A 19,457-nucleotide genomic window follows, 5' to 3' on the forward strand; every position below is an offset into this window, starting at 1 on the left:
TCAAAATGTATAGGGCGCTAGGCGCCAGGTGTTTAGTAATGTTTAAAAAATTTATTTGTTATGTGTGCCGTGGTCCCGGACCTCTCCGGAGACCATGGCAGTGAGGGCAGCCCCCGGCGCGCTGAGCAGAGTGTTCGCGCCGGGGGAGAGGGGGACTGCTGCAGCCGGGAGATCAGCTCCCGCTGCAGCCATCGGGTGTGCGCCGGCTGAGTCCGGGAGCTCCGCTCCCGGCAGTGGTGAGCACAGCCCCCCGGCGCACTGAGCTGTGTGTGCGCCGCGGGGGGAGAAGGGTGAGCCGCTGCGGCTGGGAGCTCGGCTCCCGCTGCAGCGCGCTCTGGGAGGTTGCCTGTGCTGGGGGACGGGAGCTCTGCTCCCGGCGCCTCAGCACACTGGAGGCGGCCAGCCGCGGCAGCCGGGATGAACGTCCCGGGCTGCTGGGCGGCAAGGGGGGTGCGTCGCAGCCCGGCTCCCTGCCGGACGCTGCGGCGAGGGCACCAGATCTCGGCGCCGCATACAGGGGACCGGGCTAGCCGGCCCCCTGCGCGGCGAGGCCACCAGAGTGCGCCGCTCATGGAGGACCGGGCTAGCCGGCTCCCTAGCGGCGGGGGGATGATTAGGTTGGTAAGTGCTGGGGTCCAGGAGCTACGCTCCCGGCACCTCAGCGCTGCAACAGAGACAGAGCCACAGCGGCTGGGATAAGTGTCCCGGGCCGCCGGGCTTCGGATCAGGGGGGTGCGCCGCTCCGTGTGGCGAGGCCACAAAGTGAGTGCCCCACTGGGGGGACAGGGAGAGCCAGCTCTATGAACTCTATGAACCCCACCCATGCTGAATACGTAAAAGGAAAATGATGTAATGTTAATTATTGCATCTATGAAAGGCACGGACAGATCTGACCATAACTCTATAATAGTCCATGAAATAACATAGCATTTGGAAAGCCATTTTTAAAAAGAATAACTTGTAGTCAAATAAATCCATATTCTCCCAATTGGGGAAGACTTCTGTGTCACCAAGTACACTCATTCTGCCATCATTCTAGCTCTCTTTGGTCCATAGCTCTCTACAGTCCATCTCATCTAGGGGTGGCAAGGAGTGTTAGCAACCGTCTATGGTCTGATGGCAATGGTGAGTAGTTTCACCATCGATGGGAGTCCATTGCTGTTGAAACATTGGTGGCTGTAGAGGTCCGTCTGTGCATGTACACAGCCTAAAGATCGATGGCTCGTCATTGACGGTTAATTGACGATGGTGGACGCAAGTAAAGCACCCAATGTTTTACTTATGCACCCAATGTTTTCTGTTGGGAGATATGAAGGGTGATGCTGTCTTCCCATAACTATTGGTTAAAATTACAAAATGGCTGCCTCTTCCCAGCTCCCTTTTAGAAAACATGGGACAGATGTACCAAACTGTGGAGAGACAAAGTAGAGAGAGAGAAACTACCAACCAATCAGGAGCTGACTGGCTGGTACTTTATCTCCAACCACTTTGCCACTTTTCAAGGCTTAGTACCTTTCCCCCACAATTGTATCTTTCCAGTTCGTTCTGAATAGAAACTCATGTACGCTGTACAGCTGTCAGGAATGGTAATTTAGACGTGTCAAGTCATTTAAAACCTTAATGAACTAGACCGTCTCTCCTACATATCAGATTGAAATCAACCAACCGTTCCCTTTCTTGATGCGCTCTCTACATTTAGAAGGGTTAACGAAAATCCTCTGAAAGATATCTGCAGTAAATTGAGACTCCATCTTATAAACAGAATTATTTAAAGTTTCACCGCTTACTATATAGCAAAAAAAAAAAAAAAAAAATCTAATTTAATATTTATTGCTGCCGAGAAGAATCCCTGAGCAAGAAGGGTCATTAGTAAGCAATCGCCGCACAGATTTTTTTTTTTTAAGGGATCTGAAATTCAGATTTCACACAGAGAGAGGAAATTGCCTTATTTCTTCATTCCATATAAACATAACCAAACAGGTTTCCAGTGTGCAAGGTTCCCCTCGGAGTAACTGCAGTTATTGGCTTATTCCTGAGTTTTACATATGAGACGTTCTACACTTAATATCAATTTGAATATATATATGTGGGGTTGGAGAGGAGTTTGAGGATGCGTTGTGGGTAAGTTTCAAATCGCAGAGCTTGGCGGTTATCTATATAATAATCTGCTGCGGTCTGTCCCATGTCCAACATGGATGTGCAATGGGAGCTGGGGCACGCCCACCCCTCCCAACAGTCACCGCCAGGAACAGCCGAGGTATTGGAGCATGGAAGGGTAAGTGGAACGGGGCAGGGAGGGGGGACGGGGTGAGACACAGCAGCGCTGGGGTTGGAGGGGGGGGGGGGCAGTGGATAAAGAGGGAGCTGGCAGACCTGGTATATGCCTGAGGAAATGCGGTTGAATCAGAATTGCATTTAGTTTTCCTACAAGGTAGACACGTTTCCTCTTTTCAAATTTAAAAAAGCCTCAAAATTCTGTATCATATTAATGAGTTGATGTATCACGTAGTAAAAGGAGTGAAGAAGTGGACCAGTGAAGAAATTCTCCATGGATCAGCATGTCTACAGTACCATAAATAATATGAATTGGTCCTAGACCACCAATCCAAGGCACCCCTGTTAGTGTATTGAGGCACACAGTTTGAGAACCGCTGCCTTAATGACTTGATTCCCACTTCTACTGAAGCAGTCTGTCCTACTGTCTCACTGCAGACTGGGTAAGCAATTGTCATATAGTCTGCACTTTTCCGGGACTGCTATGGGAGTGGTATTTGTTCCCTTTTTAAAAAAAAAAAAATATATATCATTGTTCTTGACATGAAACAGAAGGTAAATGTTCCTGTGGCCAAACAATCAAAAACTCATAGGGACGCTAACTCTATAAAGGGGAAATAACACAGATCCAGTATGGAGAAAGGTCAGTTTGGTGTAACAGTAGTGATAATGGTGGAAAAGGACAGGCTTCTTTGAAGACCTGAGACTTGACGGAACTTTTAAGGATACTGAAAGCTGGGGAGCTTCTTAGCGCAAGTTAGGACCTTTTCAGTTAGGTTGGTCCAATGATCTGTATGTTATCATCCAGAAGGTTAGGTAATGTCCTTGACTGCTCTGTTTTAACTGGCATACTGAATTCCTATTCTAAGTTTTACTCTCCACTTACAGTAACCGTTATATACATGTATGGGGAAAGCCCTCTTGGAATACTTTTTGTAGAAGAATAATTGATATTGGAATGTTACGCCTACAAGCTGTGAGTTTTGTACGCCATTAACTTTTTACCCTTAGTTCAGTCTAAATAAAATCCATTGCTTAGATCTGTGCTACATTTCATGGAGGCAGGGATGGTGTTGGCAGTCACTAAAACAGATTTTCAAACAAACTCTTAAAAATACTTAACTTAGATCAATATTGTGCTGGGGAGTAATTTGACTTTATTTTTTCATATCCACCGCTAGACAGTTTGACACAATCAAGACTAATTTATCGGAGTCTCTAAATGACGAGGAAAGCAACAGCCACTTTCGTAGCTAATAATAAGCTCCAGAAGGGCACACCTTTCAGATATTTTTTAAATGTTTTTCTGACAAATCAATATGTTTCTTGCATTCTTGCTTATTCCCATGACAAGATGTAATGAAGTTTCCCAGCCAAGAGTGATTTCGCCAGTTCTCAGATACAGACTGGATCATTTATTTACATTTTTCCAAACGTACGAGATTCCCCCATAGATCCGTAAACAGTACAAACATTATTTAATGGAGTGATTTTAGCCAAGATGAAGAAATTAACTGGTTCACTCCTAGGTTTTATGCAGCTCAGAAATCAGCAATTCTAGACGTCCGTCCGTTCACAATTACAGACAAGTCAGTCCAGGATCTAGATGGTTTAGGAGGCCAGTCTACAGCTACCGGGCTGGAAATTACTTTGAGGTTATTGTGTGTCAGCGGTCTATTTGTGTTGCCTTTCACAGAAGTAACATAGGGGATTCTATAAAAGTGGAGCAGGGATAGAGTAGGGTAGAATATTTTTTTTTTTTTTAAATATCCCTGTTAACAAACAAAAGCTTTTTTTTTTCCTCTCTGTTAATAAAGATAACTTTATCAGCTCATCTATGTGACGAGCATCAAAATAACGTTGATAATTAAAACTTTATAGATAAAATGCTAATCTCTAGAAGATTAAAATGACATTTTAATGACTAATTATCTCTCTTTTCCATACGTTTGACCTCTGGCTCTTATTTTAAAGTACACTGTTATTAGAATAATTATTGTATAGTGTTGTGCACACACTCACACAGTAGATCATACCCTCAATAGAGGTTCTCAAACTTGGACCTCAAGGCCCCAAACAGTTCTAATTTTCCAGGTCACCGTTGAATTTTTAAAATGTGAAAGTTGGTCATAGAATTGTGCTCAGCTAGGTGGAAAGGGAAATGTTAACTGTTGAGGGTCCAGAGGACTGAGGGGAAGTACTAAGCCTTCAAGCATGATAAAGTGGTAGTACATCTCCCTCTGAGTTTGGTAACCCTTGGACAGTTCACCTCCTGTTTTGTGCCAGGTGTGTTATATAATGGACTAAACAGATGAACTTTCTATCGACTGGTGCCAGTCCACATTTATATACAGGTAAAAAAATAATATAAACTTATCTGAAATAAAGACTAGGAGATGTTTGGCAGGGAAAAGTATCAATGAAGAAAGAACGGCCCTACATGCAGTATTCTCTATTTATAGGCTTAAATGATTAGTTGGTGGCCAACTGCCAATCCATCACCAACAACTTACAGAAGCCAATCTCTCTTTCTCTTACGTCCTAGAGGATGCTGGGGACTCCGTAAGGACCATGGGGAATAGACAGGCTCCACAGGAGACATGGGCACTAAAAAGAACTTTAGGTATGGGTGTGCACTGGCTCCTTCCTCTATGCCCCTCCTCCAGACCTCAGTTTAATACTGTGCCCAGAGGAGACTGGGTGCACTACAGGGAGGTTTCCTGAGCTTCCTGAAAAGAAAGTATTTTGTTAGGTTTCTCTATCGTCCTAGTGGATGCTGGGGTTCCTGAAAGGACCATAGGAATAGCGGCTCCGCAGGAGACAGGGCACAAAAAGTAAAGCTTTAGGATCAGGTGGTGTGCACTGGCTCCTCCCCCTATGACCCTCCTCCAAGCCTCAGTTAGATTTTTGTGCCCGGCCGAGAAGGGTGCAATCTAGGTGGCTCTCCTAAAGAGCTGCTTAGAAAAGTTTAGCTTAGGTTTTTTATTTTACAGTGAGTCCTGCTGGCAACAGGATCACTGCAACGAGGGACTTAGGGGAGAAGAAGTGAACTCACCTGCGTGCAGGATGGATTGGCTTCTTGGCTACTGGACATTAGCTCCAGAGGGACGATCACAGGTATAGCCTGGATGGTCACCGGAGCCTCGCCGCCGGCCCCCTTGCAGATGCTGAAACGAGAAGAGGTCCAGAATCGGCGGCAGAAGACTCCTCAGTCTTCTTAAGGTAGCGCACAGCACTGCAGCTGTGCGCCATTTTCCTCTCAGCACACTTCACACGGCAGTCACTGAGGGTGCAGGGCGCTGGGAGGGGGGCGCCCTGGGAGGCAAATGAAAACCTTTTTTGGCTAAAAATACCTCACATATAGCCTCCGGGGGCTATATGGAGATATTTAACCCCTGCCAGAATCCGTTAAGAGCGGGAGACGAGGCCGCCGAAAAAGGGGCGGGGCCTATCTCCTCAGCACACAGCGCCATTTTCCCTCACAGAAAGGCTGGAGGGAAGGCTCCCAGGCTCTCCCCTGCACTGCACTACAGAAACAGGGTTAAAACAGAGAGGGGGGGCACTAATTTGGCGTTAGAAATATATAAAAAAGATGCTATAAGGGAAAACACTTATATAAGGTTGTCCCTATATAATTATAGCGTTTTTGGTGTGTGCTGGCAAACTCTCCCTCTGTCTCTCCAAAGGGCTAGTAGGTCCTGTCCTCTATCAGAGCATTCCCTGTGTGTGTGCTGTGTGTCGGTACGTGTGTGTCGACATGTATGAGGACGATGTTGGTGAGGAGGCGGAGCAATTGCCTGTAATGGTGATGTCACTCTCTAGGGAGTCGACACCGGAATGGATGGCTTATTTAGGGAATTACGTGATAATGTCAACACGCGCCAAGGTCGGTTGACGACATGAGACGGCCGACAAACAATTAGTACCGGTCCAGACGTCTCAAAAACACCGTCAGGGGTTTTAAAACGCCCGTTTACTTTAGTCGGTCGACACAGACACAGACAGGGACACTGAATCCAGTGTCGACGGTGAATAAACAAACGTATTCCTTATTAGGGCCACACGTTAAGGGCAATGAAGGAGGTGTTACATATTTCTGATACTACAAGTACCACAAAAGAGGGTATTATGTGGGATGTGAAAAAACTACCGTAGTTTTTCCTGAATCAGATAAATTAAATGAAGTGTGTGATGATGCGTGGGTTCCCCCCGATAGAAAATATGGGCGGTATACCCTTTCCCGCCAGAAGTTAGGGCGCGTTGGGAAACACCCCTTAGGGTGGATAAGGCGCTCACACGCTTATCAGAACAAGTGGCGGTACCGTCTATAGATAGGGCCGTCCTCAAGGAGCCAGCTGACAGGAGGCTGGAAAAATATCATAAAAAGTATATACACACATACTGGTGTTATACTGCGACCAGCGATCGCCTCAGCCTGGATGTGCAGAGCTGGGGTGGCTTGGTCGGATTCCCTGACTAAAAATATTGATACCCTTGACAGGGACAGTATTTTATTGACTATAGAGCATTTAAAGGATGTATTTCTATATATGCGAGATGCACAGAGGGATATTTGCACTCTGGCATCAAGAGTAAGTGCGATGTCCATATCTGCCAGAAGATGTTTATGGACACGACAGTGGTCAGGTGATGCAGATTCCAAACGGCACAAAGGTGTATTGCCGTATAAAGGAAGAGGAGTTATTTGGGGTCGGTCCATCGGACCTGGTGGCCACGGCAACTGCTGGAAAATCCACCGTTTTTACCCTAAGTCACATCTCTGCAGAAAAAGACACCGTCTTTTCAGCTTCAGTCCTTTCGTCCCTATAAGAGTCATATCTGCCCAGGGATAGAGGAAAGGGAAGAAGACTGCAGCAGGCAGCCCATTCCCAGGAACAGAAGCGTTCCACCGCTTCTGACAAGCTCTCAGCATGACGCTGAGACCGTACAGGACCCCTGGATCCTACAAGTAGTATCCCAGGGGTACAGTTTGGAATGTCGAGACGTTTCCCCTGCGCAGGCTCCTGAAGTCTGCTTTACCAAGGTCTCCCTCCGACAAGGAGGCAGTATGGGAAACAATTCACAAGCTGTATTCCCAGCAGGTGATAATTAAATTACCCCTCCTACAACAAGAAAAGGGGTATTATTCCACACTATATTGTGGTACTGAAGCCAGAAGGCTAGGTGAGACCTATTCTAAATCTAAAAAAATTTGAACACTTACAAAAGTTCAAATCAAGATGGAGTCACTCAGAGCAGTGATAACGAACCGGGAAGAAGGGGACTATCTGGTGTCCCGAGACATCAGGGATGCTTACCTCCATGTCCCAAATTTGCCCTTATCACTAAGGGTACCTCAGGTTCGTGGTACAGAACTGTCACTATCAGTTTCAGACGCTGCCGTTTGGATTGTCTACGGCACCCCGGGTCTTTACCAAGGTAATGGCCGAAATGATGGTTCTTCTTCGAAGAAAAGGCGTCTTAATTATCCCTTACTTGGACGATCTCCTGATAAGGGCAAAGAACAGTTGGAGGTCGGAGTAGCACTATCTCGGATACTGTTACAACAGCAGGGGTGGATTCTAAATATTCCAAAATCGCAGCTGATCCCGACAACAAGTCTCCTGTGCTTAGGGATGATTCTGGACACAGTCCAGAAAAAGGTGTTTCTCCCGGAAGAGAAAGCCAGGGAGTTATCCGAGCTAGTCAGGAACCTCCTAAAATCAGTGCATCATTGCACAAGGGCCATGGTAAAAAAATGGTGACTTCCTTCGAAGCAATTCCAGTCGGCAGATTTCATGCAAGAACTTTTCAGTGGGATCTGCTGGACAAATGGTCCGGATCGCATCTTCAGATGCATCAGCGGATAACCCTATATCCAAGGACAAGGGTGTCTCTCCTGTGGTGGTTACAGAGTGCTCATCTTCTAGAGGGCCGCAGATTCGGCATTCAGTTTTGGATGTTGGTGACCACGGAGGCCAGCCCGAGAGGCTGGGAAGCAGTCACACAAGGAAAAAATTTCCAGGGAGTGTGATCAAGTCTGGAGATTTTTCTCCACATAAATATAGCTAAGGGTAAATTTATAATGCTCTAAGCTTAGCAAGACCTCTGCTTCAAGGTCAGCCGGTATTGATCCAGTGGGATAAAACATCACGGCAGTCGCCCACGTAAATAGACAGGGCGGCACAAGAAGCAGGAGGGCAGTGGCAAAAACTGCAAGGACTTTTCGCTGGGCGGAAAATCATGTGATAGCACTGTCAGCAGTGTTTCATTCCGGGAATGGAAACTGGGAAGCAAACTTCCTCAGTAGGCACGACCTCCACCCGGCAGAGTGGGAACTTCATGGGGAAGTTTTCCACATAATTGTAAACCGTTGGGAATTACCAAAGGTGGACATGATGGCGTCCCGTCTGAACAAAAAACGGGACAGGTATTGCGCCAGGTTAAGAGACCCTCAGGCAATAGCTGTGGACGTTCTGGTAACACCGTGGGTGTACCAGTCGGTGTATGTGTTCCATCCTCTGCTTTTCATACCTAAGGTACTGAGAATTATAAGACGTAGAGGAGTAAGAACTATACTCATGGCTCCGGATTGGCCAAGAAGGACTTGGTACCCGGAACTTCAAGAGATGCTCACAGAGGACTTATGGCCTCTGCCGCTAAGAAGGGACTTGTTTCAGCAAGTACCATGTCTGTTCCAAGACTTACCGCAGCTGCGTTTGACGGCATGGCGGTGGAACGCCGGATCCTAAGGGAAAAGGCATTCAGGAAGAGGTCATTCCTACCCTGGTCAAAGCCAGAAAGGAGGTGACCGCACAACATTATCACCACATGTGGCGAAAATATGTTGCGTGGTGTGAGGCCAGGAAGGCCCCACGAAGAAATTTCAACTCGGTCGATTCCTGCATTTCTTGCAAACAGGAGTGTCTATGGGCCTCAAATTGGGGTCCATTAAGGTTCAAATTTCGGCCCTGTCGATTTTTCTTCCAGAAAGAATTGGCTTCAGTTCCTGAAGTCCAGAAGTTTGTCAAGGGAGTATTGCATATACAACCCCCTTTTGTGCCTCCAGTGGCACTGTGGGATCTCAACGTAGTTCTGGGATTCCTCAAAACACATTGGTTTAAAACCAGTCAAATCTGTGGATTTGAAGCATCTCACATGAAAAGTGAACATGCTCTTGGACCTGGCCTGGACCAGGCGAGTGTCAAATTGGTGGTTTTTTTCTCAAAAAAGCCCATATCTGTTTGTCCATTCGGACAGGGCAGAGCTGCGGACTCGTCCCCAGTTCTCTCCCTAAGGTGGTGTCAGTGTTTCACCTGAACCAGCTTATTGTGGTGTCTTGCGCCTACTAGGGACTTGGAGGACTCCAAGTTGCTAGATGTGGTCAGGGCCCTGAAAATATAGGTTCCAGGACGGCTGGAGTCAGGAAAACTGACTTGCTGTTATCCTGTATGCACCCAACAAACTGGGTGCTCTTGCTTTTAAGCAGACTTTTGCTAGTTGGATGTGTAATACAATTCAGCTTGCACATTCTGTGGCAGGCCTGCCACAGCCAAAATATGTAAATGCCCATTCCACAAGGAAGGTGGGCTCATCTTGGGCGGCTGCCCGAGGGGTCTCGGCTTTACAACTTTGCCGAGCGGCTATTTAGTCAGGGGCAAACACGTTTGTAAAATCCTACAAATTTAATACCCTGGCTAAGGAGGACCTGGAGTTCTCTCATTCGGTGCTGCAGAGTCATCCGCACTCTCCCGCCCGTTTGGGAGCTTTGGTATAATCCCCATGGTCCTTTCAGGAACCCCAGCATCCACTAGGACGATAGAGAAAATAAGAATTTACTTACCGATAATTCTATTTCTCGGAGTCCGTAGTGGATGCTGGGCGCCCATCCCAAGTGCGGATTATCTGCATTACTTGTACATAGTTACAAAAATCGGGTTATTATTGTTGTGAGCCATCTTTTCAGAGGCTCCGCTGTTATCATACTGTTGACTGGGTTCAGATCACAGGTTGTACAGTGTGATTGGTGTGGCTGGTATGAGTCTTACCCGGGATTCATAAATCCTTCCTTATTGTGTACGCTCGTCCGGGCACAGTACCTAACTGAGGCTTGGAGGAGGGTCATAGGGGGAGGAGCCAGTGCACACCACCTGATCCTAAAGCTTTACTTTTTGTGCCCTGTCTCCTGCGGAGCCGCTATTCCTATGGTCCTTTCAGGAACCCCAGCATCCACTACGGACTCCGAGAAATAGAATTATCGGTAAGTAAATTCTTATTTTTTTAGGAGAGAGAGAAGTAGACCTACTTAAATGCTAGGATCTGCATCTTAGGCTACTGGGCACCATTAGCTCCAGAGGGAGTCAGAACGCAGGTCTTCCCTAGCGGTTCGTCCCGGAGCCGCGCCGCCGTCCTCCTCGCAGAGCCGGAAGATAGAAGCCGGGTGAGTATAGGAAGGCAGAAGACTTCACAGGGGGCAGAAGACTTCAGAGCTTCGGAGAAGTAACGCGCAGCGGTAACACTGCGCGCCATTGCTCCCACAACACACACACACAGCGCACACTGTGGGGTGCATGGCGCGGGGGGAGGGGAGGCACCCTGGGCTGCAATGTAGACCTCAGCACTGGCTTTTAGGAATATAATTAATTAGTTTGATATTATTTCAGAGCCCCCGCCAGTTTAAAGAAAGAGCGGGACCGAAGCCCGCCACTGAGGGGGCGGGGCTTCTCCCTCAGCACTCACCAGCGCCATTTTCTCCGCAAGCACACGCTGAGAAGCTGGCTCCCCGGACTCTCCCCTGCTGATCACAGGTGACAGAGGGTTTTTAAGAAGGGGGGGGCACATAATTGGGTGCAGTGAATAGCGCTGTATCCGGGTAATATTTTTCTTTTTCCCAAGAGTATTGGCGCTTGGTATGTGCTGGCATACTCTCTCTCTCTGTCTCTCCAAAGGGCCTTGTGGGGTAACTGTCTCCAGATAGAGCTTTCCCTGAGTGTGTGGTGTGTCAGTACGTGCGTGTCGGTATGTCTGAAGCGGAAGGCTCTCCTAGGGAGGAGGTGGAGCGCATGAGTGTGGTGTCGCCTTCGGCAATGCCGACACATGGCTGGATGGATATGTGGAATATTTTAAATGCAAATGTGAATTTATTGCACAAACGTTTGGACAAAGCAGAGTCCAGGGACAACACAGAGGGTCATACCCTGCCTTTCCCTATGTTACAGGGACCTTCTGGGTCTCAAAAGTGTCCGCTTTCTCAGATAGTTGACACAGATACCGACACGGAGTTGCGAGGTTGCAGCCAAAATTGGCAGAGTATTCATTATATGATTATTGCTATAAAGGATGTGCTGCATATTATAGATGACCCCGCGGTGCCTAATCCTAAGCCCCACATGTTTAAAGAAAAGAAGCCTGAGGTGACTTTTCCACCTTCTTTTGAATTAAATGAGTTATTTGAGAGTGCTTGGGAAACTCCAGATAAGAAGCTGCAGATTCCCAAAAGGATTCTTATGGCGTATCCTTTCCCTATCAAGGACAGGATAAGGTGGGAATCCTCCCCAAGGGTGGACAAGGCGTTGACGCGCCTTTCCAAAAAGATGGCGCTGCCGTATCAGGATACAGCGGCCCTCAGGGATCCTGCTGACTGCAAGCAGGAAACTACCTTGAAGTCAATTTACACACATACCGGTACATTACTCAGGCCGGCAATAGCGTCGGTTTGGGTTTGTAGTGCTGTACTAGCGTGGACCGATACCTTATCTGCTGATATGGATATGATGAATAAGGAAACTATTTTATCGACCCTGGGACATATTAAGAATGCGGTCCTTTATATGAGAGAGGCTCAAAGGGACATAGGCATACTGGGGTCCAGAGCAAACGCTATGGCGATTTCTGCCAGGCGGGCGCTGTGGACCCGACAGTGGTCGGATGATGCCGACTCAAAGCGGCATATGGAGGTTTTGCCGTACAAGGGTGAGGAGTTGTTTGGGGAAGGTCTCGCGGACCTAGTTTCCACAGCTACTGCTGGTAAATCAACTTTTTTACCTTCTGTTTCCTCACAGCCTAAGAAAGCGCCACATTATCAAATTCAGTCCGTTCGGCCGCATAAATCCAAGAGAGCTCGGGGATCTTCCTGTCTTGCCAGAGGTAAGGGCAAGGGGAAAAAGCTGCCAACTACAGCCAGTTCCCAGGAACAGAAGTCCTCCCTGGCTTCTACTAAATCCACCGCATGACGCTGGGGCTCCGCTGGGGGAGTCCGCTCCAGTGGGGGCACGTCTTCGTCTTTTCAGCCAAGTCTGGGTTCACTCTCAGGTGGATCCCTGGGCAATAGACATTGTTTCCCAGGGGTACAAGCTGGAATTCAAAGAGGTGCCTCCTCGCCGGTTTTTCAAATCGGCACTGCCGACTTCTTCCTCAGAGAGGGAGGTAGTTTTGGCAGCAATTCAAAAATTGTGTCTCCAACAAGTGGTGGTCAAGGTCCCCCTGCTGCAGCAGGGGATGGGCTATTACTCAACCCTGTTTGTGGTCCCGAAACCGGACGGTTCGATCAGACCCATTCTAAATTTAAAATCCTTAAACCTGTACTTAAAGAGGTTCAAGTTCAAGATGGAGTCGCTCAGGGCGGTCATTGCAAGTCTGGAAGGGGGAGATTATATGGTGTCTCTAGACATAAAGGATGCATACCTTCATGTCCCTATTTATCAACCTCATCAGGCGTTCCTGAGATTTGTGGTGGAGGATTGTCACTACCAATTTCAGACGTTGCCGTTTGGGCTATCCACAGCCCCGAGAATTTTTACCAAATTAATGGCGGAGATGATGGTGCTCCTGCGCAAGCAGGGGGTCACAATTATCCCATACTTGGACGATCTCCTGATAAAAGCGAGATCGAGAGAACAGTTGCTGGTCAAAGTATCTCTCTCCCTGAGGGTGTTACAACAACACGGTTGGATTCTAAACCTGCCAAAGTCACAGTTAGTTCCAACAACCAGATTGCCTTTCTTAGGCATGATTCTGGACATGGAACAAAAGAGGGTCTTTCTCCCGACGGAAAAGGCCCAGGAACTGCGGGACTTGGTCAGGGACCTGTTGAAGCCAGACAGGGTGTCGGTACATCACTGCACGCGAGTGCTGGGAAAAATGGTGGCATCTTACGAGGCCATTCCATTCAGCAGGTTCCATGCCAGAACCTTTCAGTGGGACCTTCTGGACAAGTGGTCCGGGTCACATCTACAGATTCATCAGATGATCCGCCTGTCCCCCAGGGCCAGGATATTTCTCCTGTGGTGGCTGCAGAGTGCTCCCCTTCTAGAGGGTCGCAGGTTCGGAATCCAAGACTGGGTTCTGGTGACCACGGACGCGAGTCTCCGAGGATGGGGAGCAGTCACACAGGGAAGAAACTTCCAGGGTCTGTGGTCAAGCTAGGAGGCTTGTCTACACATCAACATTCTGGAATTAAGGGCCATATACAACGGCCTTCATTAGGCGCAGACCTTACTTCAAGGTCTACCGGTTCTGATTCAGTCAGAAAACATCACAGCAGTGGTTCATGTAACCCGCCAAGGCGGCACAAGGAGCAGAGTGGCTATGGCAGAAGCCTCAAAGATTCTTCGATGGGCGGAGAGTGATGTAAGCACTCTGACAGCATTCTTCATTCCGGGAGTAGACAACTGGAAAGCAGACTTCCTCAGCAGACACGATTTGCATCCAGGAGAGTGGGGACTTCATCAGGAAGTCTGCGCAGAGATTGCAAGTCAGTGGGGTCTGCCTCAAACAGACATGATGGCTTCACGCCTCAACAAGAAACTTCTGAGATATTGCGCCAGGTCAAGGGACCCTCAGGTGATTGCAGTGGACGCACTGGTGACACCATGGGTGTTTCAGTCGGTCTATGTGTTCCCTCCTCTTCCTCTCATCTCAAAGATACTGAGAATCATAAGACTAAGAGGGGTTCAGGCGATTTTCATCGTTCCAGATTGGCCTCGAAGGGCCTGGTATCCAGATCTACAGGAAATGCTCTCAGAAGATCCGTGGCCTCTTCCTCTCAGGGAAGACCTGTTACAACAAGGGCCCTGTCTGTTCCAGAACTTACCGCAACTGCGTTTGACGGCATGGCGGTTGAACGCAGGATCCTAGCGGAGAAGGGCATTCCGGAGGAGGTCATTCCTACTCTGATAAAGGGTAGGAAGGAGGTGACATCGAAACATTATCACCGTATCTGGAGGAAGTATGTGTCTTGGTGCGAAGCCAAGACTGCTCCTCCGGAAGAGTTCCATCTGGGCCATTTTCTCCACTTCCTGCAAACAGGAGTGAATTTGGGCCTAAAGTTAGACTCCATTAAGGTTCAGATTTCAGCCTTATCCATTTTTCAAAAGGAAAAGGAATTGGCTTCTCTTCCAGAAGTCCAGACTTTCGTGAAAGGGGTGCTGCATATCCAGCCTCCTTTTGTGCCTCCAGTGGCACCATGGGACCTTAACGTGGTGTTACGGTTCCTTAAGTCTCACTGGTTTGAACCGCTTCAAACAGTTGAATTGAAGTATCTTACTTGGAAAGTGGTCATGTTATTGGCCTTGGCTTCGGCACGGCGAGTGTCAGAGTTGGCGGCTTTGTCTCACAAAAGAACTTATCTGATTTTCCATGTGGATAGAGCTGAGTTGCGGAATCGTCCCCAATTTTTGCCTAAGGTGGTTTCTTCTTTTCATATGAACCAACCTATTGTGGTGCCTGTGGCTACAAGGGACGTGGAGGATTCCGAGTTCCTAGATGTGGTCAGGGCATTGAAAATTTATGTGGCCAGAACGGCTCGGGTTAGGAAAACAGAGGCTCTGTTTATCCTGTATGCAGCCAACAAGGTTGGTGCTCCTGCGTCTAAACAGACTAACACGATTCAGCAGGCTCATTCTACGGCTGGATTGCGTTACCGAATTCGGTCAAGGCCCATTCCACTAGGAAAGTGGGCTCTTCTTGGGCGGCTGCCCGGGGCGTCTCGGCAACTTTGCCGAGCCGCGACTTGGTCGGGTTCAAACACTTTTGCAAAATTCTACAAGTTTGATACCCTGGCCGATGAGGACCTAATGTTTGCTCATTCGGTGCTGCAGAGTCGTCCGCACTCTCCGCGCCCGTTTTGGAGCTTTGGTATAATCCCCATGGTCCTTACGGAGTCCCCAGCATCCTCTAGGACGTAAGAGAAAATAAGATTTTAAACCTACCGGTAAATCTTTTTCTCGTAGTCCGTAGAGGATGCTGGGCGCCCGTCCCTGTGCGGACAACATCCTACAGAACTTGTATATAGTTGTTGCTTACATAAGGGTTATGTTTCAGTTGGATCAGTTTTGGACTGATACTGGTTTTGTTTCATACTGTTGACTGGTTCGTATATCCCAAGTTATACGGTGTGAATGGTGTGGGCTGATATGAATCTTCCCCTTGGATTTACAAAATCCTTTCCTCGTACTGTCCGTCTCCTCTGGGCACAGTTTCTCTAACTGAGGTCTGGAGGAGGGGCATAGAGGGAGGAGCCAGTGCACACCAATACCTAAAGTTCTTTTTAGTGCCTATGTCTCCTGTGGAGCCCGTCTATTCCCCATGGTCCTTACGGAGTCCCAAGCATCCTCTACGGACTACAAGAAAAAGATTTACGGAGAGGTTTAAAATCTTATTTTATAATACACAAAAAGGCCTCCTGATCCGGCAAGTAGGAATCAGTCTAACTCATGTATTAGCCCAAGGAGAGCACCTGAAGACTTACAGCGAGTCAACCACTCTTCTTTTTCTACAAGGAAAAAGCAACAGTACCATTAAAAAAAGATAAGGGAGGAAAGGTGGGGACATCCTAAGAAGCAAGAGACCTCCCAGCTCAGAAAACAATAATATAAAGCCCTAAAACCCACCTACAACATGCCCCTCGAACCATGATAGGCCACAATCAAACCGTGCCATGCTGAAACACCAACTTTCTCACAAAAAATGAACCCCTTCCTACTGAATGTGTGCTGACTAAAGCCTAGTAGGTTTAACACCCTCCAGGCATATTAAATGCCTTCTGTATCCGTTGCATTCCCCAGAGCTCTGGTTAGGAAGATGGGGCAACCTTGGGAAAATATGTTCCTAAGTGGTATTGCAGTTCTAATAAAAATCTTATGATACTTCCTACTGTTGTGTGAACGTTTTTAAGCTTAGGGCTGCACTTTTTGTAACTTTTTTAAAATCGGAACGAATTGTGATTACTATAAATAAAATAAAAAAGTCAGTTTTCTTTAAGTATTGCTTGTATATTGATTCAGATCTGACTGCACTGATCAACACTCTTTTTATTGCCAATCATATTAGAGTGAATTTGGCATAACTTTGTGGTGCTGATTCCAAATATGACATCAGTTTTGCTAGTTTGGCTCTAATTTTTGAGATACATGTATGCTCAATTGCCAACTCTCACTGGCTGATCACTTATATACGGAGGGGGAATATTCTAGAATGATCATGGAGTGAACACCTAGCATATTTGTGTGTCTCACCCTGTAGAATTTTCCGGTAGATTGCTCCCTTAACAGTTAATTGAGCATATCCGTTATCTCAAGAACTAAGCCGATTCGAAAAAAAAACTTTCATTTTTGAATACAGCAACCCCAGAATAACTTAAATTTGGTCAAGTATCCTTGAGAACGAAACAATTTTTTTTCAGACTGTGTTATTATTGATATGTTTCTAGTAACCTATTGATCTTTTTTTCTCTTCAGAACAAATCACCAAGACATCATGCACTTTTGAGACATAGGAGGGCTATTGTGGCACCAACCATCTCTATTCCAGAGAATCAAAGAATACCTTTTCCCAAAACTGTGGGCAAAGTAAGTCTCTGTTGTGTTCCTTGGCTGCTACTAATACTGCAGATATGCTTGTACGGAATGTTCATGATTTTATGATAGACTATTTAGATGTATATATTTATGGTTGGCTAATGTTACGTCTGTTCCGTTTGGATAGTTTATGTTCAACCTACAATCCTTCACCCATCTAAAACATATTTGTCCATTCTCAAATGTATTACATTAACTATTTATATAAATATTAGTGAATTTTGGGCCCTGAGCAAACATAATATTAAAGTACCACCAGTCATGTTCAGCACTAATGGGGTAATTGGAGTAGTATAAAGAAACTCGAGTGAAGTAGAAACTTTGGTGGATTTAAAACTAGAGCTTAGTAAATTAGTTGTGCAACACAAAACTAGCATTATAAATACCGCCAGAGGTGTTCTGTTTATTGTGGAATTTGGAGGATGAGATTCAAGCGATTTTGAGGTTTTACAATTCAGGTTTACAGATAGGATGAGCTAGGTCTAGGGATAGTTAGAAGGGTTAGCTCTTGGGTTTTGGTTACTACAGCTTTGGCTAGACTGAGTTACTTTATCGGATAAAGTCTGGAAAAAGTATAGATTTTGGTTTGGGGCTCAGGTAAAGTTATTAGTGGATATAAGAATAATGCCAGCCACACATGGTATGTGGCCAAAGTTGGCCAGACCTGGCAATTGGCTCTTAGGTAGTTTGATCTCTTTTCGAATTACAGTGGCCATAATAGTGCAGCTTGAAGAAGAACTTGCCCACAAGTCAGCAGAGGTCATCTTCTGTATGTAGTTGCCAACACGCCTATCACTGAGTTGATTGGACCATTATCAAGCATAGAGTCATCTTACAACAACACAAGCCGCTTGACCAAATCTCTTTAGTTATCACAGTATAACCATCCCTATTAGTATCATATAGTTAATAGAGAAGACTTATTTATTTGAAATTGGGCATCTCCCTGGAGTTTGTGTGCTATGGTAAAGGCTCCTTTATGTGTCATGGCCAATCAGACTTTTTGGGGCAGTTCAGTCTTGAATCTATGGCTAGGAAGCCTAGTGGAGGGCCGCGTGTTGCCCGCGTACTAAATAAATAGCCCATAGATGGACTAGATAGGACTTTGATCGGGTGAATGATGAATCATTAATCTTATATATTTTTCTGGTTAAAAACATACAGCACATTGTTTTCCTTTGTTGGATATACTTAAAATAAGATGTACTTGATGTAGACGATTTGACATCTTCTAGGGAAAATTACATTTCCAATGATTGATTAGGTTGCGTCTGGTACAGTAGACATAAGAGTCCAAGATGTTTCTAAGTTGATTTACTCATAATGTTACTTACTGTCACTCACATCAAACCCGTGGATCCCCCCCCCAAAAAAAAAAAAAAAAAAAAACATTCAGCCTTGTTGCAGCAAATTTGGCTTATTAACCCTTTAGTTTGGTGACTGGTCTGGATTTGCAGTTTCTTGTTTTCATAAACGTATACAGTACCTTAGCAAGATAAATGTTATATTAAGAAACCAGAGAAATAAATGTGACTATTGAATTATCCTCCAAACAATAGGCTTTTACCTGGTGTATAACGCCCCTTCATATATCTTGGGAGGGATTGTAATAAAGAACCCTAGGTTTTATCAGTACTGCAGGGAGAACGAATGGATTCTAAATGTGATGTCCCCCTATTTACCATGATGGTTATATGAAAGGGGTCGTTGGTCCATAAGTGTATAACAACACTTCATTACATTACATTCTATGTTATATCTTCAGCCGTCCTTTCACTGTGACATTCTGGGTGGTGTTGGAGAAAGGTCTGCACTCCGTGGTGCAGCTATTTTGATTTATACCTTCAGAACCTTTTGTCACTTGTGTATAATGTTGAGCACGGAAATTAAATCAATTACAAGAAGTGAAACTGTGTCCTGCCAAAACACAAATTGTTTGTCCCGTGTAGTGGTGACATACATCAGACGTTTGCTGCCGGTGCAACAGAATGTCTCTTTAAAATGGATTTTAATGGTTTCCTCAGACATAATAAGAGGTTTTCAGGTATTACATTATTTGTGTTGTTGTTTAAACATGGTATTAATCAGTTAGACCGAGCTATGTGAATGCATTGATATGTTTAAGGGTATTACTGTATCATATAGACGTCATCACTGCTTCCTTGTGTCTATTCCTACTTGCTGTGTCTTTCCCTTTATTTTCATATGTATTTTTATATTGGTCTGACCTGGACCCTATCTGCATGAGCGATCTGCGCTCACATCTAATGTTCAAAGAGGTTTGTTCTGTGAAGTCTTAAATCTTTAATTCTGTTACCGTAGGGTACC

General features: G+C 46.2%; 1 protein-coding gene across 3 annotated transcripts in view; it reads left to right on the forward strand.

Annotated features, from left to right (window-relative positions):
- The window catches only part of CDH13 (cadherin 13), a 1,087,951-nt gene that overhangs the window by 448,684 nt on the left and 619,810 nt on the right, over window positions 1-19,457 (forward strand). For all 3 annotated transcript variants that reach the window (XM_063945965.1, XM_063945966.1, XM_063945967.1), the window contains one exon: window positions 17,010-17,120. In XM_063945965.1, coding sequence (XP_063802035.1) covers window positions 17,010-17,120 — 111 coding nt within the window. The remainder of the gene's footprint in view (window positions 1-17,009; window positions 17,121-19,457) is intronic.

The sequence above is a fragment of the Pseudophryne corroboree genome, chromosome 11 (genome assembly GCF_028390025.1).
Source record: "Pseudophryne corroboree isolate aPseCor3 chromosome 11, aPseCor3.hap2, whole genome shotgun sequence".
NCBI classification, from domain to species: domain Eukaryota; kingdom Metazoa; phylum Chordata; class Amphibia; order Anura; family Myobatrachidae; genus Pseudophryne; species Pseudophryne corroboree.